This window comes from Danio rerio, chromosome 7 (assembly GCF_052040795.2).
Source record: "Danio rerio strain M-AB ecotype USA chromosome 7, GRCz13ab, whole genome shotgun sequence".
Classification (NCBI taxonomy): domain Eukaryota; kingdom Metazoa; phylum Chordata; class Actinopteri; order Cypriniformes; family Danionidae; genus Danio; species Danio rerio.
The window spans coordinates 36,527,501-36,550,938 of NC_141027.1; the positions used below are offsets into that span (position 1 = coordinate 36,527,501).

At 41.7% G+C, this 23,438-nt stretch overlaps 1 protein-coding gene across 3 annotated transcripts in view; it reads left to right on the forward strand.

Annotated features, from left to right (window-relative positions):
• The window catches only part of LOC137496099 (uncharacterized), a 52,086-nt gene extending 34,882 nt beyond the window's left edge, over window positions 1-17,204 (forward strand). For 2 of the 3 annotated variants that reach the window (XM_087261518.1, XM_087261520.1), the window contains 3 exons: window positions 14,706-14,873; window positions 16,243-16,407; window positions 16,527-17,196. In XM_087261518.1, the coding sequence (XP_087117644.1) occupies window positions 14,834-14,873; window positions 16,243-16,407; window positions 16,527-17,164 (843 nt within the window). In that variant the 5' untranslated portion in view covers window positions 14,706-14,833 and the 3' untranslated portion in view covers window positions 17,165-17,196. Of the gene's footprint in view, window positions 1-14,386; window positions 14,874-16,242; window positions 16,408-16,526 lie in introns of those variants that run through there. The other variant, XM_087261519.1, reaches the window with a different exon arrangement.
• Window positions 17,205-23,438: the final 6,234 nt, after the last annotated feature.

Genomic DNA, 23,438 nt, shown 5'->3' on the forward strand with positions numbered 1-23,438 from the left:
CTAAATATGAAAGTTTATTTTACCCCAGTATTTTCAATTCAGTTTCTGCGTTAGCCTGTTGCTACTGATGGTGCTCGTGGTTACAACGGTATTTCATCTCATTTTATGCTTGAACAACTAAGTAATTGCTTAAATCTGTTTAACTGATTGTATTGTAATCACATTACAACATCAATGCTGTAAAAGCAACCTTTTGAAGATGAAAATAGTCATATTAAGCTTTCACCGAATCTCTATTATTGGCTGAAAACCACTATCTGTGCATAGAGCCCATTGAAGAGATGCATTGTGTAGACCTAAAGAAAATTTTGATGGCTCAGTTAAAGGTATAGTTAATCCAAAATGAAAGTTCTGTCATCATTTACTCACCATTTACTTATCACAAACCTGTTTGACTTTCTTTTTTGAACACAAAGGTAGTTATTTAACAGAAAGCTGCAAACCTGTAACCACTGACTTCAATAGTATTTGTTTTTTCTACTATGTAATTTAATGCTTATAGGTTTGCAGATTTCTTCGAAATATCTTTTTGTGTGTGTGTGTGTTCAGCAGAAGAAAGAAATGCATAATCCACTTCATAGCTTGAGTAAATAGCGAGTACGTTTTTATTTGTGCATGAACTGTCCCTAATATATCTAACTAATATATCACAACATATTCCTCATATGTTTATAAAAGGTTAAGCATTCACTCCATATCATACTGTGTATGACACTCTATGTGAATTACAATTGTAATTCTTCAATAAGTCCCAATAAAAACCAAAAGTAGTCAAGTCATTTTTATTTAATGCTTGCAGTTCACTAGAGAACTGCAGATCTGTCACTGAACTGGACTACAAATAACATGCTTACATGCAGTTCCTTATTCCTTTTGATTACACACCCACACACAAATGCACATACACACACACAGGTGATGAGCATTCTCAATGATTACATTGACTTTATTTATACACCCCAGTTTCACACACTCTTTGCTGAGTCTTGTTTCTGTCTTTCTGTTAACATTACTAAGGGTTTTTTCCTTGTCAAGTCTTCTGGTATATTTGACCTTTCACTTGTTTACGGTGTTTAATTATTTGCCACCTAGCCTGCCCAATTGCCTGTTTTTGACCTTGCTTTTTGGATTACTTTGATGCTACTATTCGTTACTGTTTGTGACAATTACCTGCACAGCTTTCCTGTGATAAACTGCACTTGCATTCACATGTTAGTTTATTCAATTTACCTGTACCGCATGTCTTTCGGCTGTGGGGAAAACCGGAGTACCCAGAGGAAACCCATGCCAACACAGGGAGAACATGCAAACTCCACAGAGAAATGCCAACTGACCCAGCCAGGGCTTGAACCAGCAACCTTTTTGCTGTGAGGTGACAGCGCTACCCACTGTGCCACTCTAAAGCAGCTTTATACAAAGAAAAGTAAATTACATTTCAGTACATTAGGAACGTTCAGTTCAACCGAATGCTGGTTTTGACTCCAACAATGATTCAGTTTCGTCCAACACAAATGTCATTGTAAATTTTGATGAATCAGGTTAGCCCAAGGATATGGTATACGCTTGGTTACACAGGGATGATACTGTTGCCAAAACCAATGTATAATAGTGTAGATGTTTCCTCTCTGTCAGATGCTAATATTAAACTGATCTTACAGTATAATAGCTGTAGATCTGCAAAACAGCGCTGACTGACAACTTAATAGCTAATCATTCAATACAGGATTCGCTCAGCTCAGTGATTCATTCTCTGAACAATTAGGTCGTCTGGAAAGTTAAAGCAGAGCCTACTGAGAAAAGTGCAGCAACTGGAAAAAAAATGAAGTGTGGCAGTATTTATTCCTAAATGTAAATAGTATTTATGTTTAGAATATCTACAATGTTGATTCTTGTATTTATTCAAGTCAAATTTAAACTAGCATTGCTGGTGAAGGCTATTATGAATCCAATAATATAATTGTTGTTTTAATGATGTGCAAGCTAGCATTGTTAATAAAAAAACTAAATGCTTAAGACTATGGAGCCTATTAGGATGTAATTATACATATAATTAAAGTTATGGAATTTTTGTTTTTTGTAATTATAACTTTTTATATAGTTAAGCAAGTAATTGTCTTTTTTTATTTATTTATTTATTTCAGTTTCAAATGTGTGATAAATCATATAAGTTCTTTATATATATATATATATATATATATATATATATATATATATATATATATATATATATATATATATATATATATTTTTTTTTTTTTTTTTTTTTATGTGCGCAATAAACTATTAATAAGTTCTGCTCAAGATATTTCCAAGATTGCATAAATCCCTTCAGAAGAGTAATTTCTGCTTCAAATAATATAGTTTGTCCACACGGGAAAGAGAATGATGGATCATGAAGGATCATAAGCTTGCAAGCTCTTTGCCACAAATAAATCACTAATTAGCATATTTAATAGTGTTCTTTCATACAAAAACTTTTACACATTTTCCCACATAGAGAGAGAAAGAGGGAGAGAGAGAGATGACATATATGAGATATTTTTTTTAGATATTTTTCCTTTTAATTAATTTTAGGTATGGACATTCTTTAAGCTGCTTTGCATTTTGCTCTCTATCTTTCATCAGCTGAGGGCCTTGTCTGTTTTTGCACTCAAAGACATGAAATTATAAAAAGTATATACAGTTGAAGTATAAATAAGGTGTCTTTCATAATATTTCTGATAACATTTGTTTCTTCTGGAGAAAGTCTGATTTGTTTTATTTTAGCAGGAATAAAAGCAGTTTTAATAATAATAAATACATACAGTTAATGTCAGATTTATTAGCCCCCTTTGATTTTTTTTCTTCTTTTTTTAAAGATTTCCTAAATGATGTTTAAAAGAGCAAGAAAATTTTCACAGTATGTCTGATAATATTTTTTTTCTTCTGGTGAAAGTCTTATTTATTTTATTTTGACTAGAATAAAAGCAGTTTTAATTTTTTGACACAATTTTAAGGTCAAAATTATTAGCCTTACTAATAATTGCAATGCTATTGTAGGCTACTATATTCTCAAAAATAAATGTACAAGAGCTGTCACTGGGGTGGTACCTCTTCAAAAGATACACATTTACTAAAAGGGTCCAAAATGATACCTCAAAAACTTTTATTTGTACCTAAACATTTTAAGCGATAAACTTTTGTACTTAATATTTACCTTGATGTATTAGGGATCCTTTAGGTACAAATGTAGCTTTAAAAAGGTACCAGCTCTCGTACCTTTATTTCTGAGAGTGTAGTAGCCTACAATAGTATTGCAATTAAGTATTTTTTGTAATTTGTTATTTAAAATGTATTTGTGAAGTGACTTTTGTTGTTTGAGTTTCACAAAACCTTTTTTTAATCCTTTGCCGTCAAATATATCCATTTCTCATTATTACTTAAAACTCACAAATAAAACTGTCAGGACTCCTGGCTGATCGGCTGGTTCTATCTGTTCTGTTTGTATTAGCCACATGTTCCTTTGTTTGTGCTTCTGATTGTTTCCCTCCACCTCCTCGTTCTCATAATTTTTGTTGATTTGCTTCACCTGTCTTTGCTTATTTTCTCCTCATTAGCTCCCCTATTTATTCTCTGGGTTTCTGCTGTTCAGTGCCAGATTGTTGTTTGCTTCTGACCCTGCAACATCAACTATAGGTAAACTTAATGTTTTTAGTTAACCTTTTTCTGTTTGACTCCAGGACTCTCTCCCTACCTTCCCAGCCTTTCTGTGTAGTCCCTGGCTTGCTCGAAGTTTTTGCTCTTGTGCTGCCTGAGTTTTTGATGTCCTGGACACTGGCGTGGTTCTGACAATTACACCTGCCTCTGTTTCTACTGGCCAGTCTATTTTTTGTTCCTGGTTATTTCCAGTCATTCTCTTCCCCTCCATCAAAGTCTGCAAGTATTTTTTTGTCATTTTTTGTCGTTCATTTTTTTTTGGACTATAATATTTTTGTTCTTTCTTGATCAGGCTGAGAGGACTGCTTGCTGAAGAGCATTTTTTTTTCCCCATTTGTCGAACTGAGGTTTTTGTGCATTTTTCCCTTGAGACTGAGACATTGCCTTTAGAAGATTTTTTTTTTCAATTTTGCATTCTGGCTAATGAACTGATCTGTTAATATTTTTGCCTTCCACAATAAATCATTGTCTTCACCTGCATTTGGGTTTTTTCTGTTTACTGGCCTTGACAGAACAATCTGGCCAATATGGACCCAGCAGATGAAGATACTGTGAGAGCAGCCCTGGCCCAGCAGGGAGCTCTATTAGGTCGCCATGAAAGTCAGCTCACCTCATCTAACCGGGTCTTGGAAATGATGGGCTCCCAGATCGAAGACCTAACCGCTCAGCTTCTGCAGCTCCGTACTGAGCAGATGTCAGCCCACTCAACTCTCCTTCCTGTCCATCGTTCCCCAGAGCCCAGAGCGAACCCCCCACCTCACTATGATGGAGACCCTTCTGTCTGTCGAGCCTTCCTGACCCAGTGCTCAGTGGTATTCTCCCTCCAACCAGCCACATTTTCTTCTGAAGAAGCCAAGGTAGCCTACGTGATCACCCTTCTGACTGGCCGGGCTCGTGAGTGGGGAACCACAGTATGGCAAGCCAAATTTCCTTACTGTTTTAACTTTAATGATTTTGAAAAAGAGATGATCAAAGTTTTTGACCGCTCTGTTCATGGGCGTGAGGCAGCAAGACTTTTGGTTTCTCTTCGACAGGGGGATCGCTCTGTTTCTGATTATTCCATTCAGTTTCGAACTCTGGCAGCCTCATGTGGATGGAATGCAGCAGCACAATGGGACCAATTTTTGCATGGACTCAGAGATGAAATCCAAGACGAGATAGCAGCTCAAGAGCTCCCTACTGAATTTGATGGTCTGGTGGACCTGGCCATCAGGGTGGATAATCGTTTGGCACTACGTCAGCGCAACCGTATGGCTCGTTTTGCTTGGAAACAAGGAGGGTCTCAAGATCCTCTTTCCCCCACCAGTCTTGATACTTTCCAAGAGTCTGAGCCCATGCAGATTGGCCGTACCCGACTCTCAGCGGAGGAGAGGAAGCGCCGCATAACCAATAGGCTATGCCTTTACTGTGGCGGATCTGGCCATTTTGCTTCAACATGTCCGGTAAAAGGCAATGCTCGCCAGTAGCCAGGGGGGTATTGGTGAGCGTAACTCCTGTCAATGATCCCCCCTTAGCACGCACTCTCCTACCTGCCACTGTTCAGTGGGGTAACTCCTATCACCCATGTGCTGTCTTGGTCGACTCTGGAGCAGAGGGGAATTTCATGGACTCTGCTCTGGCTGCCAAATGGGGGCTTCCTACAACTCCTCTACAGACTCCCTTGACTGCTCGAGCCCTAAATGGAGCACATCTTGCCCTCATTTCTCTCACTACTGTCCCAGTAAGTCTCATTATTTCTGGCAACCACCGTGAGGAGATTGTGTTTTATCTGCTAGAGTCCCCCTGTAATTCCATTGTGTTAGGACACCCCTGGCTGATAAAACACAATCCTCATATTGAATGGGCCAAAAATTCTGTCCTGTCCTGGAGTCCTTTTTGTCTTAAACATTGTTTGGGTGCTGCCTTGTCTCCTGGCTCTGTGCTTTCTGTTTCTCAGGTGGAGGCAGCTGACCTGTCGGGTGTTCCAGTGATCTACCATGATCTTCGTCTGGTCTTTAGCAAATCCCGGGCCATATCTCTCCCACCGCACCGACCTTATGATTGTGCCATCAATCTGCTCCCAGGAACTTCTCCTCCTCGGGGCAGGTTGTACTCCCTCTCTGGTCCTGAGCGTGTAGCTATGGACAAGTACATCAGCGACTCTCTGGCAGCCGGCCTCATCCGATCCTCCTCCTCCCCAGCGGGTGCGGGGTTTTTCTTCGTGGAGAAGAAGGATGGGTCCCTGCGACCCTGCATCGATTATCGAGGGCTGAATGATATTACAATTAAAAACAGGTACCCCCTACCTTTAATGTCTTCAGCCTTTGAGTTGTTGCAGGGTGCAGGATTCTTCACGAAGTTAGACCTCCGCAACGCTTACCACCTGGTCCGCATACGTGAGGGGGACGAGTGGAAGACAGCCTTCAACACTCCCACTGGGCACTTTGAGTACCGGGTAATGCCCTTTGGGTTAACCAATGCCCCGGCTGTCTTCCAGACCCTGGTCAATGATGTGCTGAGAGATATGGTGAACAAGTTTGTATTTGTATATCTAGACGATATTTTGATCTTTTCCCATTCTCTCCAGGAGCACATTCAGCACGTCAGACAGGTGTTGCAACGGCTGCTGGAGAATCAGCTGTACATCAAGGCTGAGAAGTGCTTGTTCCATACTAGGTCGGTTCCGTTCCTGGGGTTCATTGTCTCTGCAGAGGGTATCCGTGTAGATCCAGCCAAGGTAAGGGCCGTCTCCAACTGGCCAACTCCTGATTCTCGCAAGGCTCTGCAGCGTTTCTTAGGCTTTTCAAATTTTTATCGTCGTTTTGTCCGCAACTATAGTCAAATTGCTGCATCCTTGACTGCACTCACCTCCACAAAAACTCCCTTTCAGTGGTCTTCTCAGGCTCAGGTTGCTTTTGAAAGGCTTAAGACATGCTTCTCTTCTGCTCCTGTTCTTTCTTTCCCAGATCCTGAGAGGCAATTTATTGTGGAGGTGGATGCCTCGGAGGTTGGGGTTGGGGCGGTCCTTTCACAGAGGTCCCTAGCAGATGGCAAGGTGCACCCTTGTGCCTACTTCTCCCATCGTCTATCCCCAGCTGAACGGAACTATGATATAGGTAACAGGGAGTTATTGGCGGTTAAGTTGGCTTTGGATGAGTGGCGCCATTGGCTGGAGGGGACTTCAGAGCCATTCTTGGTCTGGACAGATCATAAGAATCTTGAATATGTTCGTTCAGCCAAGAGATTAAACTCACGGCAGGCTCGCTGGGCATTATTTTTTGGGCGCTTTAATTTTATTTTGTCTTACCGTCCTGGTTCCAAAAATGTAAAGCCAGATGCTCTTTCCCGGCAATTCGATGGCCCAGGGGACAGCCTCACACCCAAGCCTATTATCCACCCTGGGCGGGTGGTGGCGGCTGTTGTCTGGGACATTGAATCACAGGTCAAAGAGGCTCTTCAGGGAGCTAAGGTGCCTGAGGGATGCCCAGCGAATCTGTTGTTTGTTCCCAAATTGCTTCGTTCTTCTGTCCTACAGTGGTGCCACTCATCTAAACTCACTTGCCACCCAGGAGTTAGGAGGACATTGGCATCTATCCGTCAAAGGTTTTGGTGGCCTTCCATGGCCAAAGAGGTCAGTCTGTTTGTTGCTGCCTGCTCGGTCTGTGCTCAAAATAAGTCATCCAATAAACCTCCTGTTGGTCTGCTTCAACCCCTTCCCATCCCCACCCGCCCTTGGTCCCACATATCTCTGGATTTTATAACCGGCCTTCCCCTTTCTAATGGTAATTCGGTTGTTCTTACAGTGGTGGATCGCTTTTCTAAGGCGGTCCACTTTATTCCCCTAGCTAAGCTTCCCTCTGCTAAGGAGACGGCACTGGTGGTGGTAGACCACGTCTTCCGGATACATGGCCTTCCGGTGGATGTGGTCTCTGACAGGGGACCCCAGTTCGTCTCCAATTTCTGGAGGGAGTTCTGCCGGCAGATTGGTGCTTCCACCAGTCTGTCGTCAGGCTTCCATCCACAGACCAACGGGCAGTCCGAGCGGGCCAACCAGGCCCTAGAGCAGATGCTTCGTTGTCTTGTCTCTCACAACCCCTCCTCCTGGAGCCAGCAGCTTACCTGGGCCGAATATGCCCATAATTCTTTACCCAATTCTTCTACTGGTCTCTCCCCATTTCAGTGTTGCATGGGTTATCAGCCACCTCTTTTTTCTTCACAGGAGCCTGAGGCTGCGGTTCCCTCTGTCCAGGCTCTTATCCAAAGGTGCCGTCGCACCTGGCAAAGGGCTAGAGAAGCCCTCCTTCAGGCTGAAAGACGTGTCAGAACCTCCGCTAACCGTCGTCGGACTCCGGCTCCTAGGTACATTTGTGGGCAGAGGGTATGGCTTTCCACAAAGGACCTGCCACTTAAGGTGCCAGCCCGTAAACTGGCTCCGTGGTTCATTGGGCCATACCCTATTGTCAAGGTCCTCAGTCCGGCGGCGGTACGTCTCAGGCTCCCAACTTCCCTTCGTCGTGTCTATCCAGTATTTCATGTATCCCGAATTAAACCTGTTTTTCGTAGCTCTCTTAATCCTTCTGTTCCTATTTCCCCCCCTCCCCCCCGTCTCATTGAGGGCTCTCCAGCGTTCACAGTTAGGAGATTGTTAGAATGCAGGCGTAGAGGACGTGGATTCCAGTACCTTGTAGATTGGGAGGGGTATGGTGCGGAGGAGAGATGTTGGGTCCCGGCTCGCAATATTTTGGACCAGTCGTTGATTAGGGAATTTCACAGCCGACAGTCTCCTCCCTTGGGATCGCCCAGTGGCGATCCTGGAGGGGGGGGTACTGTCAGGACTCCTGGCTGATCGGCTGGTTCTATCTGTTCTGTTTGTATTAGCCACATGTTCCTTTGTTTGTGCTTCTGATTGTTTCCCTCCACCTCCTCGTTCTCATAATTTTTGTTGATTTGCTTCACCTGTCTTTGCTTATTTTCTCCTCATTAGCTCCCCTATTTATTCTCTGGGTTTCTGCTGTTCAGTGCCAGATTGTTGTTTGCTTCTGACCCTGCAACATCAACTATAGGTAAACTTAATGTTTTTAGTTAACCTTTTTCTGTTTGACTCCAGGACTCTCTCCCTACCTTCCCAGCCTTTCTGTGTAGTCCCTGGCTTGCTCGAAGTTTTTGCTCTTGTGCTGCCTGAGTTTTTGATGTCCTGGACACTGGCGTGGTTCTGACAATTACACCTGCCTCTGTTTCTACTGGCCAGTCTATTTTTTGTTCCTGGTTATTTCCAGTCATTCTCTTCCCCTCCATCAAAGTCTGCAAGTATTTTTTTGTCATTTTTTGTCGTTCATTTTTTTTGGACTATAATATTTTTGTTCTTTCTTGATCAGGCTGAGAGGACTGCTTGCTGAAGAGCATTTTTTTTCCCCCATTTGTCGAACTGAGGTTTTTGTGCATTTTTCCCTTGAGACTGAGACATTGCCTTTAGAAGATTTTTTTTTTCAATTTTGCATTCTGGCTAATGAACTGATCTGTTAATATTTTTGCCTTCCACAATAAATCATTGTCTTCACCTGCATTTGGGTTTTTTCTGTTTACTGGCCTTGACAGAACAATCTGGCCAATATGGACCCAGCAGATGAAGATACTGTGAGAGCAGCCCTGGCCCAGCAGGGAGCTCTATTAGGTTGCCATGAAAGTCAGCTCACCTCATCTAACCGGGTCTTGGAAATGATGGGCTCCCAGATCGAAGACCTAACCGCTCAGCTTCTGCAGCTCCGTACTGAGCAGATGTCAGCCCACTCAACTCTCCTTCCTGTCCATCGTTCCCCAGAGCCCAGAGCGAACCCCCCACCTCACTATGATGGAGACCCTTCTGTCTGTCGAGCCTTCCTGACCCAGTGCTCAGTGGTATTCTCCCTCCAACCAGCCACATTTTCTTCTGAAGAAGCCAAGGTAGCCTACGTGATCACCCTTCTGACTGGCCGGGCTCGTGAGTGGGGAACCACAGTATGGCAAGCCAAATTTCCTTACTGTTTTAACTTTAATGATTTTGAAAAAGAGATGATCAAAGTTTTTGACCGCTCTGTTCATGGGCGTGAGGCAGCAAGACTTTTGGTTTCTCTTCGACAGGGGGATCGCTCTGTTTCTGATTATTCCATTCAGTTTCGAACTCTGGCAGCCTCATGTGGATGGAATGCAGCAGCACAATGGGACCAATTTTTGCATGGACTCAGAGATGAAATCCAAGACGAGATAGCAGCTCAAGAGCTCCCTACTGAATTTGATGGTCTGGTGGACCTGGCCATCAGGGTGGATAATCGTTTGGCACTACGTCAGCGCAACCGTATGGCTCGTTTTGCTTGGAAACAAGGAGGGTCTCAAGATCCTCTTTCCCCCACCAGTCTTGATACTTTCCAAGAGTCTGAGCCCATGCAGATTGGCCGTACCCGACTCTCAGCGGAGGAGAGGAAGCGCCGCATAACCAATAGGCTATGCCTTTACTGTGGCGGATCTGGCCATTTTGCTTCAACATGTCCGGTAAAAGGCAATGCTCGCCAGTAGCCAGGGGGGTATTGGTGAGCGTAACTCCTGTCAATGATCCCCCCTTAGCACGCACTCTCCTACCTGCCACTGTTCAGTGGGGTAACTCCTATCACCCATGTGCTGTCTTGGTCGACTCTGGAGCAGAGGGGAATTTCATGGACTCTGCTCTGGCTGCCAAATGGGGGCTTCCTACAACTCCTCTACAGACTCCCTTGACTGCTCGAGCCCTAAATGGAGCACATCTTGCCCTCATTTCTCTCACTACTGTCCCAGTAAGTCTCATTATTTCTGGCAACCACCGTGAGGAGATTGTGTTTTATCTGCTAGAGTCCCCCTGTAATTCCATTGTGTTAGGACACCCCTGGCTGATAAAACACAATCCTCATATTGAATGGGCCAAAAATTCTGTCCTGTCCTGGAGTCCTTTTTGTCTTAAACATTGTTTGGGTGCTGCCTTGTCTCCTGGCTCTGTGCTTTCTGTTTCTCAGGTGGAGGCAGCTGACCTGTCGGGTGTTCCAGTGATCTACCATGATCTTCGTCTGGTCTTTAGCAAATCCCGGGCCATATCTCTCCCACCGCACCGACCTTATGATTGTGCCATCAATCTGCTCCCAGGAACTTCTCCTCCTCGGGGCAGGTTGTACTCCCTCTCTGGTCCTGAGCGTGTAGCTATGGACAAGTACATCAGCGACTCTCTGGCAGCCGGCCTCATCCGATCCTCCTCCTCCCCAGCGGGTGCGGGGTTTTTCTTCGTGGAGAAGAAGGATGGGTCCCTGCGACCCTGCATCGATTATCGAGGGCTGAATGATATTACAATTAAAAACAGGTACCCCCTACCTTTAATGTCTTCAGCCTTTGAGTTGTTGCAGGGTGCAGGATTCTTCACGAAGTTAGACCTCCGCAACGCTTACCACCTGGTCCGCATACGTGAGGGGGACGAGTGGAAGACAGCCTTCAACACTCCCACTGGGCACTTTGAGTACCGGGTAATGCCCTTTGGGTTAACCAATGCCCCGGCTGTCTTCCAGACCCTGGTCAATGATGTGCTGAGAGATATGGTGAACAAGTTTGTATTTGTATATCTAGACGATATTTTGATCTTTTCCCATTCTCTCCAGGAGCACATTCAGCACGTCAGACAGGTGTTGCAACGGCTGCTGGAGAATCAGCTGTACATCAAGGCTGAGAAGTGCTTGTTCCATACTAGGTCGGTTCCGTTCCTGGGGTTCATTGTCTCTGCAGAGGGTATCCGTGTAGATCCAGCCAAGGTAAGGGCCGTCTCCAACTGGCCAACTCCTGATTCTCGCAAGGCTCTGCAGCGTTTCTTAGGCTTTTCAAATTTTTATCGTCGTTTTGTCCGCAACTATAGTCAAATTGCTGCATCCTTGACTGCACTCACCTCCACAAAAACTCCCTTTCAGTGGTCTTCTCAGGCTCAGGTTGCTTTTGAAAGGCTTAAGACATGCTTCTCTTCTGCTCCTGTTCTTTCTTTCCCAGATCCTGAGAGGCAATTTATTGTGGAGGTGGATGCCTCGGAGGTTGGGGTTGGGGCGGTCCTTTCACAGAGGTCCCTAGCAGATGGCAAGGTACACCCTTGTGCCTACTTCTCCCATCGTCTATCCCCAGCTGAACGGAACTATGATATAGGTAACAGGGAGTTATTGGCGGTTAAGTTGGCTTTGGATGAGTGGCGCCATTGGCTGGAGGGGACTTCAGAGCCATTCTTGGTCTGGACAGATCATAAGAATCTTGAATATGTTCGTTCAGCCAAGAGATTAAACTCACGGCAGGCTCGCTGGGCATTATTTTTTGGGCGCTTTAATTTTATTTTGTCTTACCGTCCTGGTTCCAAAAATGTAAAGCCAGATGCTCTTTCCCGGCAATTCGATGGCCCAGGGGACAGCCTCACACCCAAGCCTATTATCCACCCTGGGCGGGTGGTGGCGGCTGTTGTCTGGGACATTGAATCACAGGTCAAAGAGGCTCTTCAGGGAGCTAAGGTGCCTGAGGGATGCCCAGCGAATCTGTTGTTTGTTCCCAAATTGCTTCGTTCTTCTGTCCTACAGTGGTGCCACTCATCTAAACTCACTTGCCACCCAGGAGTTAGGAGGACATTGGCATCTATCCGTCAAAGGTTTTGGTGGCCTTCCATGGCCAAAGAGGTCAGTCTGTTTGTTGCTGCCTGCTCGGTCTGTGCTCAAAATAAGTCATCCAATAAACCTCCTGTTGGTCTGCTTCAACCCCTTCCCATCCCCACCCGCCCTTGGTCCCGCATATCTCTGGATTTTATAACCGGCCTTCCCCTTTCTAATGGTAATTCGGTTGTTCTTACAGTGGTGGATCGCTTTTCTAAGGCGGTCCACTTTATTCCCCTAGCTAAGCTTCCCTCTGCTAAGGAGACGGCACTGGTGGTGGTAGACCACGTCTTCCGGATACATGGCCTTCCGGTGGATGTGGTCTCTGACAGGGGACCCCAGTTCGTCTCCAATTTCTGGAGGGAGTTCTGCCGGCAGATTGGTGCTTCCACCAGTCTGTCGTCAGGCTTCCATCCACAGACCAACGGGCAGTCCGAGCGGGCCAACCAGGCCCTAGAGCAGATGCTTCGTTGTCTTGTCTCTCACAACCCCTCCTCCTGGAGCCAGCAGCTTACCTGGGCCGAATATGCCCATAATTCTTTACCCAATTCTTCTACTGGTCTCTCCCCATTTCAGTGTTGCATGGGTTATCAGCCACCTCTTTTTTCTTCACAGGAGCCTGAGGCTGCGGTTCCCTCTGTCCAGGCTCTTATCCAAAGGTGCCGTCGCACCTGGCAAAGGGCTAGAGAAGCCCTCCTTCAGGCTGAAAGACGTGTCAGAACCTCCGCTAACCGTCGTCGGACTCCGGCTCCTAGGTACATTTGTGGGCAGAGGGTATGGCTTTCCACAAAGGACCTGCCACTTAAGGTGCCAGCCCGTAAACTGGCTCCGCGGTTCATTGGGCCATACCCTATTGTCAAGGTCCTCAGTCCGGCGGCGGTACGTCTCAGGCTCCCAACTTCCCTTCGTCGTGTCTATCCAGTATTTCATGTATCCCGAATTAAACCTGTTTTTCGTAGCTCTCTTAATCCTTCTGTTCCTATTTCCCCCCTCCCCCCCGTCTCATTGAGGGCTCTCCAGCGTTCACAGTTAGGAGATTGTTAGAATGCAGGCGTAGAGGACGTGGATTCCAGTACCTTGTAGATTGGGAGGGGTATGGTGCGGAGGAGAGATGTTGGGTCCCGGCTCGCAATATTTTGGACCAGTCGTTGATTAGGGAATTTCACAGCCGACAGTCTCCTCCCTTGGGATCGCCCAGTGGCGATCCTGGAGGGGGGGGTACTGTCAGGACTCCTGGCTGATCGGCTGGTTCTATCTGTTCTGTTTGTATTAGCCACATGTTCCTTTGTTTGTGCTTCTGATTGTTTCCCTCCACCTCCTCGTTCTCATAATTTTTGTTGATTTGCTTCACCTGTCTTTGCTTATTTTCTCCTCATTAGCTCCCCTATTTATTCTCTGGGTTTCTGCTGTTCAGTGCCAGATTGTTGTTTGCTTCTGACCCTGCAACATCAACTATAGGTAAACTTAATGTTTTTAGTTAACCTTTTTCTGTTTGACTCCAGGACTCTCTCCCTACCTTCCCAGCCTTTCTGTGTAGTCCCTGGCTTGCTCGAAGTTTTTGCTCTTGTGCTGCCTGAGTTTTTGATGTCCTGGACACTGGCGTGGTTCTGACAATTACACCTGCCTCTGTTTCTACTGGCCAGTCTATTTTTTGTTCCTGGTTATTTCCAGTCATTCTCTTCCCCTCCATCAAAGTCTGCAAGTATTTTTTTGTCATTTTTTGTCGTTCATTTTTTTTGGACTATAATATTTTTGTTCTTTCTTGATCAGGCTGAGAGGACTGCTTGCTGAAGAGCATTTTTTTTTCCCCATTTGTCGAACTGAGGTTTTTGTGCATTTTTCCCTTGAGACTGAGACATTGCCTTTAGAAGATTTTTTTTTTCAATTTTGCATTCTGGCTAATGAACTGATCTGTTAATATTTTTGCCTTCCACAATAAATCATTGTCTTCACATGCATTTGGGTTTTTTCTGTTTACTGGCCTTGACAAAAACAGCTTTGTTTGCTTTTAAAGGAATGTATCCAGCTGAGATTTGTTTTAATGTACTTTTAATTCATCCTCAGCATTTCTCTTTAAAAGAAAACATTTCAGAGAAGTGTCGTGTTACCATGGTTACAGTAGATCGTTTAGAATCACAATTTAGAATGCGTTCTAATCTGAATGTAAAGCTGTTTTTGGTTGTAACTAACATTAATTCACAGCTTTCCTAGTGATGATCTTCAGCTCCTCACCGCTTTTCAAGTTAGTGAAGTTATAAGTGGTTTGTGGATGTCCGAGTGGCTACATACCCCAAAGTTTTTTGGCAATCTACGGTGTAAGACCGAGATTGCCATCACTATGATTGTTGACCATAAATTTCCCAGTAACACACCTTCAACAATGAGTGTGCAACTGGTGGAGGACAAATCAAGGATGGAGGAAACAATGGTGGAGAAGCCGAGGAAAAAGATGTTCTTCAAACTGCCCCGTTTACTCAGAGCTGACCAGGAAAATGTGCAGCTCAATCAAACACCTGAAAACTGCAATGATGAGTGGTATAGGCCTACATTGTAGAGGAGGTTCCCTTGTTTGAGAATATTTAAACCCCATTCTGTCTTGTTTGAGGATTAGTTCAGCTAAAAATTACAAATCTGTTGATTATTACTTACCCTCATGTATCCCTTGAGACCTTCGTTAATCTTGTGGACACAAACTAATTAGATTAAACTTGAGAGGCCCTTCATTCACCATAGACGTCATGAGACGTTTAAAGGCCAGAAAAATAACTCAAAATATTTGATGTGTCTTCAGTCATTCAGCTGTATTCATACTAAGCTCAAAGAACACATTTGGGCATGAAAAAAATTTAAACTACTTTGCTTGTTTGGATGAATAAAGGTCATACAACATGGTAAAGTTAGTTAAAAGTCAATACAAAGTTAGTTTGAGATTCATTATTCATTAGACATTTGCTTTCAGACCAATTACATTCTTTGCTCCTGTTATAGTTTGAGTCAAAACTATGTCAGATATACTTAAATTTGTGCCCTTTATGTTGCACAAGGCTTAAATTCTCAGTTAATAATAATAATAATAATAATAGTAAATGAATTAAACCATTCAACCATATGAAATTATACAACAAAACCAGTCCCAAAGTGTTCAGAAAAACATCCTGGTTATTGAGAAAGACTCTAATTTTGGAATTAGCACCATATATATATATATATATATATATATATATATATATATATATATATATATATATATATATATTCTTCCTTTTTTAGGAAGAAAAAGCTTAATTAATTTGAAACTATATACTGTATATAAGAATAATATTTAAAAGTAATAATTGTATTTGCGTGTTCATTAGTTGTTTGTTATCCACATGTCGCTGAAATGGTGCTGGTTCTCGTACCGGTGTGTCTCACTCCGCCTCACACAAGAACATTATTTATTTACTATTACATATTATTTTATAACTATTACATATTATTATATTACTATTACATAATATTATATTACTATTACATATTATTATATTACTATTACATATTCTGGTATATGCATCTTTATAAAACAATTTAGAAAATTAGTCTTGCAACTAATTTTCAGCTTTCCGGATACGGATTTAGCCTCTAGTCCCTTAATAAAGTAGTACACTGAAAAAAAATGATGTCTGCAGAAATGTTGCAACCACAATTTATTTGTGTTGAATCTAAACAAACAAATTACAACATTTAGTAATGTTCAACTTAATTTGTTTGTTTAAATTCAGCCCATATAAATTGTTTACAACTACTTACAACCACAGAAATTTTTGTAAGTCCAAAATTGTTGAATAATTAGATTTTTATGTATTTTCTTTCAAATGATTGTGGAAAAGTGTGTCAACTACAATTGTTTTACTTTTAACAGATGAGGTTATGGATAAGAGGAAGAAAAAAAGCTGGCTGGCGTCATTCCTTAAAGCCTGCAGGAAACACATGAAAATCTCCTGCCTCACCCCAAATAAAGAGAAGATGGAGGATGAAGAGGAGGAGCAGAAAGAGCTCCCAAACTCACCAGACAAAGGCATTGATGGTAAATAAACATATTTACATCAACATATCACTCTATAATGGTATTAATAAAATGTCTTCTTCAACCAGTGTAACGGTGACTGTGTAAAATGTGTAACCACTTCATTTCTCTTCTAACAGATGACCTTCTGTGCTGCTCCAAGGTTAAAAAATGTCTGGAAGTGTATTCTGCAATCATTCATGAAGAACCCTGTGTGGAGGACGAGATGCATGGCAGTAAAACTGAAATCATACTGACAAACATTGATTCATCCTGCGGAGAACATGAGAAGGAGAAGGAGGACAGGATTATGGAGGTGGAGATGAAAGACAAGAAAAAGAGAAAGAGGAGGAGAAGGAATAAAGAGGAGAAGAAGATGGAAGAGACAGTGGTGGAGGAGGAGGAAAATATTGAAGAGGAAGATGGAAGGAAAGGGAGAAAGATAAAAGAGGAGAAAATAAACGAGACGATGATAGAGAAGGTGGTTGACAAGATTGAGAAGGAGGAGGAGAAGAAGGAAAAAGGGAAAAGTAGAGGTAGAAGAATGAAAGAGGAGAAGAAGGAGCGAAGGAGGAGGAAAGAGGAGAAGGAAAGGAGCAGGATGAAAGAGGAAAAGGAAAGTGAGGAGAATGAGGAGGAGGACATTGAGATGATGGGTTTGAAAGTGGAGATAAAGGAGGAGGAGATGAAGAAGAGAAACAGAAAGAAGAAAATCAGCAGTAGGATGAGCAAAAATATGATGAGGAGGAAAAGTAAGAGGAGGAGGATGAGAGGATGATGAAAGGAAGGAGAAAAACAATAAAAAATGCATTACAATTCTTTTGTCTCTGGTTTGTTTATCTGTTTTAATATCTGTTTAAAAATAAACTCATGTGTCTGGTGTTGTATTAAACTGAGAAAGAAAAGCAACAAGATGAGCAGAAGGATGATTAGAAGGAGAAGTAAAATGAGGAGGATGAAAAGAAACAGAAACAGAAAAAGTACAACCTGTCGCTGGGCGCCAGGGCCCTATGCAATAATTTCTAAAAAAGATTTTTGGGGCAAAATTATTAGTTATAGTTATTTTTGCAAAACAGAACAAACCATCATTATAAAATAACTTGCCTAATTACCCTAACCTGCCTAGTTAACCTAATTAACATAGTTAAGCCTTTAAATGTCACTTTAAACTGTATAGAAGTGTCTTGAAAAATATCTAGTCAAATATTATTTACTGTCATCATGACAAAGATAAAATAAATCAGTTATTAGAGATGAGTTATTAAAACTATTAAACTATTATGTTTAGAAATGTGTTGAAAAAAATCTTCTCTCCGTTAAAAAAAAATAAAGAGGGGGGCTGATAATTCAGAGGGGCTAATAATTCTGACTTCAACTATATATATATATATATATATATATATATATATATATATATATATATATATATTTATATATTTATGTATATGTATATATATTCATTCATTTTCTTGTCGGCTTAGTCCCTTTATTAATCCGGAGTTGCCACAGCGGAATGAACCACTAACTTATTTAACACATTTTTAATGCAGCGAATGCCCTTCAAGCTGCAACTCATCTTTGGGTATCATCCACACACACATTCACACACACACTCAAACACTACGAACAATTTAGCCTACCCAATGCACCTGTGCCGCATGTCTTTGGACTGTGGGTGAAACCGGAGCACCCGGAGGAAACCCACGCGAACGCAGGGAGAACATGCAAACTCCACACAGAAAAGCCAACTGAGCCGAGGATCAAACCAGCAACCCAGCGACTTTCTTGCTGTGAGGCGACAGCACTACCTACTGTGCCACTGCATTTACATATATATATATATATATATATACATATATATATATATATATATATATATATATATATATATATATATATATATATATATATATATATATATATATATGCAGATGAAAATGTTTCCCTACTTGCAAAACTGCATGCGGTTGAATACTATACTTTGCATAAGATATGACTGACTGTGAAAATGAAACCTAAACCCTCAAATAAATCATTAAAACCTGTTATATTTGCTGCACATAAACATTTTTTTACACATTTTATACAGTTTATGAACACAGACCAAATTTTTTAACCATGATCTAAATGCAGTGGACTAACAGAAATATTATTATACTGTTTTCTGAGCTAAACCCAAATGTTTCTTACAGTCATCTCCAACAACACTTTCACAAAAATCCTGATAGTAGACTTTGTATAAATGACCAAAATACTGATATGATTAAAGGTGATAAAAATGTTTATTTCTGTGTGAGTGATGAAAAGTCTCAGGGCGCTTAGATGATTAGAGTACTATACTGACCAGTGCTTGACACTACAGTGGCCTGCTCTCCTCATTTTTAATGTGCTCATGAAAAAAAAGAATGGTTTGTCTTGAAACAGTTGCATCTGGCAGTCACAGCTTTTTGACTGATAAGCTCTTACTTCATGCACTTACTCATTTCTGATAAAAACATCTGTGTTTTTTCAAGTGTGACCTGGGTCTCTTTTTCTACCCCCTCCGCCGCCCGATCTCCCTCTCCCCTCTCTTCTGTGTCTTTCATTCACTGCCAGAAAAATATCAATAACATAATGCCACAAAGCTGTTACCAAAAACCAAGCCATTAAAATGTCTGTTTCGTGACGCAGACCTTATTTTCCTCAAGCATGCTACACATCTTTTGTAAATTTAAAGCTTAATTTTTTTATCAGTTATTAAATTTATTTCTACTTTTGAGTTATTCCTATCAAGAAAACATAAATGTTTATCTTAAATTCACCACACTCTGACTTAATTTATCTCTAAACCATGGTAAACCACACACATACACACACACACACACACACACACACACACACACACACACACACACACACAAAAAAAACAATATTCACAAAAGATATGTTGCCTTTAAGGCCACTGTTTCTTTTTGCAGAATAGTTCATTTGATTGGTCACTCATGCCATCCAGCTGTCTGAAATAGGCTGTGTTCCATTCCCAAGGGCTCATCTCAAAGCCCTAATTCATTTTGACAGGTTTCAAGAGTACACTCTAAAAATGCTCAATGTTTGGTCAAATATGGACAAACTCAACAGTCGGGTTAAACAAATGTTTTAAATTTAAGGTTTAAATTTAAACAAAAAATAAATAAAAATAATTCAAGATTGAGTTCATTTTTGACCCAACAAGGGTTAATATGAGCCAGCATTTATAAGAGTTGTGTTTTCTGGACTTATTTTGACTCCAGATTGGACTGAGTGTTCAATTGACGTCAGATTGCTGTTGTACCCCAACTTTGTGGGACGTTACATTTTGTTTGGAAATGAAAATTCGGTTGACGTCAGAACCCAATGTCAGTCCAACGTTGGACAGATGCTGCATTTTGTTACTTTCCAACGCAACCCTAAAAACAACAAATATATCAATGTCTATTGATGTTACAGCTTGATGTTGTGTGGACTAGTGGACTGGAATTCAGTACCAAACGATACTGTAATTTAAAAAATGTCCATTTAAGCGCTAATGAGCATTCTTAAACACCACTGATTTGCCATTGTGTTGACGTGCTCAACAGAAATGACTGTGATTGGCCATGAAGGTCATTAGGTTCACTGAACTCACCACTGTTTACTGATTATAACTACAGAGACAAGGACACAGGAGCGCTTTAAAGCCACGATTTATCACCGGACTCTCATATGTCAGTTTATAAACAAACCGGCTGATCGACGTCACTTTAAAATGCTCCAATGTCACTGTATCTGTGGTTACACTCAGTAAACCGGTGAGTTCGGTGAACCGATGACCTTCACGGCCAATCACAGCCTCACTTTCTGTTGAGCATGTGAACACAATGGTAACTCAGCGGTGTTTAAGGACATGAACAGTAGTGCTCAAATGTTAGCTGCAAAAGGACGTTTTTAAAATTTCAGTATCGATTAGAACCGAATTTCTACTTTCATGACAATCCTAGTGTGGGGGTTACCAATATGACGTCTATCAGATGTTGGATTTTGGTTCCCATACATAATGAATAAATGTCAGTATCTGACTTCAATATAACGATGGTTTAAGACAGGGGTCTCAAACTCAATTTACCTGGGGGCCGCAGGAGGCAAAGTCTGGGTGAGGCTGGGCCGCATAAGGGATTTCACAAAAAAAAAGTCCTCAAATGTCATTATTAACAGTTTTAATTATTTCTTCTGAACATGAAGTGTCCTGAACATTGATAGAACATTGAGTGAAGATTATGAACAGTTCTTCTGAACATGGCATCTTTTGCCTACTTCTTGCTGCCAGAGACTTGACAGCGCTTCTTCTCACAAATCTGAACCACATTTGGCTTTAGAGCGGAAGCAGTTGAGACCCTCAGTATGGCTTGAAGATGATCATCAAGTCTAGACCTGTACTTTGACTTATTGAAGTTCAAGGTGGAGAATAATTTCTCACACAAATATGTGCTCCCAAAAAGGCCAAGTCCTAGGGAAAAAAGTGGGGGAACTCACTCAAAACTTCCATTCCCTCATCTAAAAAAAAGGCGTATATATGTATAAATAAAACACCCCCACCACACTCCAGTCACATCAGTCTGTACCAGTCTGTAACTACCTATAATATATATATAATGCAGGCTGTAGCTAAGTGGCAGGCAGGGGCGGGAACAGCTTACCTTGGTTCTTCATGCCCGTCACAGCGTCTAACAAAGGGGCGGGGTGCGTGGTGACGTCACCGGCATCCCCGCTCCTTTGTTTACACGGCGGGCGGGGAATGCCAGTGACCGCTGTGTACGGATAGAATCAGCGGACCAGGAAGCGCTCTCTCTTACCGCTCCGTTGATTCTGTCAGTGTACAGCGGTCGGCGCGGGCCACAAAATATTGCACTGAGGGCCGCAAATGGCCCGCGGGCCGCGAGTTTGAGACCCCTGGTTTAAGATGTTGGCTCAACTTTAGATTTTGGTCACTTTCCAACACAACCTAAAACCAACAAAATATCAGCATCTTACATTGTTAATGGATGTAAAATAAACATTGTCTGTAGATGCGGATGACCTAAATGTAACCTACTATTTACAAGTTATGACCTTGTGTGTCTGCTGGAAACCCAATGTTGCTTCAAATATGGACAGGCCCAACATTGTGTTGTCATTTAAGTTTATTTTATTTTATTTTATTTTTTTACTCAATGTTGAGTTTGTCCATATTTGACCCAATTTTGGATTGCGAAAACCAAAGTGATATTACCGAAAAAGATGAAGCTTGTAAGGGGCTTAAAAAAGTGTCCAAAGAAACAGGAAACAATTGTCCAACAGAAGAATTGCTTTAGTGCTTTTTAGAGCACTTTTGTTTTGAATGAACTTTTGATATGGCTGCCATGATTGTTCTCACTTTATGCCCTTGAGGAGCCTTACCTTTAGCCTTATGTTTTTTTTTTTTTTAACTCATACTTACAGATTATATATAACTTATGCATATCCCTTAAAAAACCTTTACTCCTCTTAGTGTGACTCTAAACAGACAAAGCAATAACTTTGAAATGTAGGAAACTGTAGATTGCTCTTATTTAGATCTCCACTCTATGGATCTTATTCTTTGTGTACGAGGGTGCACAGCCATTTAAATATTTTTGGCTTGAGACTTCCGGTCTTCTTCAATTCCATTCAATTTTAGAGGTTAAAAACAGCTCGTTGTGCTGCTTAATGTTACAAACTGATATTTTCTTATCATATTATTCTGCTTTAAAGGTATAGTCATGAACATACTTGTTTGTAGAGCAAGTAATTTGACCGTATTCTGACATAAATTTTTACTAGTCATTTCTAAAACAATCGCAAAAATAAGTGCACTTCCGCATCGCAGAATAAGGTCAAAAGCAATATCTCATAGGTTTACTTAATTATTTATTTATTTGGTATTTCTAATTAACATCCATACACAATATGTTAAATGGCTCAGACAATATGCTTTGTTCTCTTAATGGAAAATGGAAGCTTTTAGTGTTTAAAGGCGACCATTTTATTTCCCGTAATGAGAGGAGAGAAGAAGCGAATGCTCTTTTGAGAAAAGAATGAGAGTGGAGCATTAGCTTGATCTGCCATGACATTTCCCCAAATCAATCTGGACTAAAAAGGTTTAGTTCAATTGGGTGTGCATACTTAAGTTAATTATGTTTCCAAGGATAAAGTGGAATACTGGAACAGGGATCCAACAGATGTCACTGAACCTCTACATCCTGAAAGCTCAATAATCCCAAATATCCCTTAATTAATCAACAACCAAGCCTAGTGTTGAATTGCCTCCCTCTATTCTCCACCGCATAGGATTTTTTTTCACCCTGTTTGCTTATTTGTTGCCTTGCTTGTTCCCAAAGAAATTTACAGCCCTCGTTTTTGGTGATTGTTTTTGTGGCACAGAAGTTGCTGCCTCGTTGCAGTTAGCATTTAATCATTGTGCTCTCCCTTGTGGAATTTGCTAATGACAGTCCCCAGAACAGCTCTCATGGTATGCTCGGTAAAAAGAGCAGAAAACTGCGTGTTTGTCCAATGAAAAGCTGTTTCTGTCACCAGCCAAAGCTGTTGTTTAACAAGTGGAAACCTCATCATAATTAAGCCTTGGTGGTTATGGCTTGGCACTGCAGAGATGGCAGAACCCTTTCCCTGTCCTTCACAGTTTTTTCTCTTTTTTTTTTTTTGGCATCACTTTTTTTTCGCCTGTGGCTTTTCATGACTAAACATGACAACAAACAAACAAACAAATACATAAAACTGTGGTTTTACAACCTCAAAACAACCAGAAAAAGCAGCGATGTGACAATAAAAGCCTCATGATAATCGAGACACAACCTCCTGTGAATAATAATTGCAGGAAGACTGGGATCAAAGTTTGGATTAGTGTCTGCGAGGGTCAGAGCAATATGTTGGACAGGCTGTATCTGTGACGTGGCGGTCTGGCAGGTGCAGCTCTCTGGTTGTGTTCAAGGCAGTGGAGGGCTTTGATCTCTCTTATTTAGGTGTGACAAGTCTTTGGTGGCGAG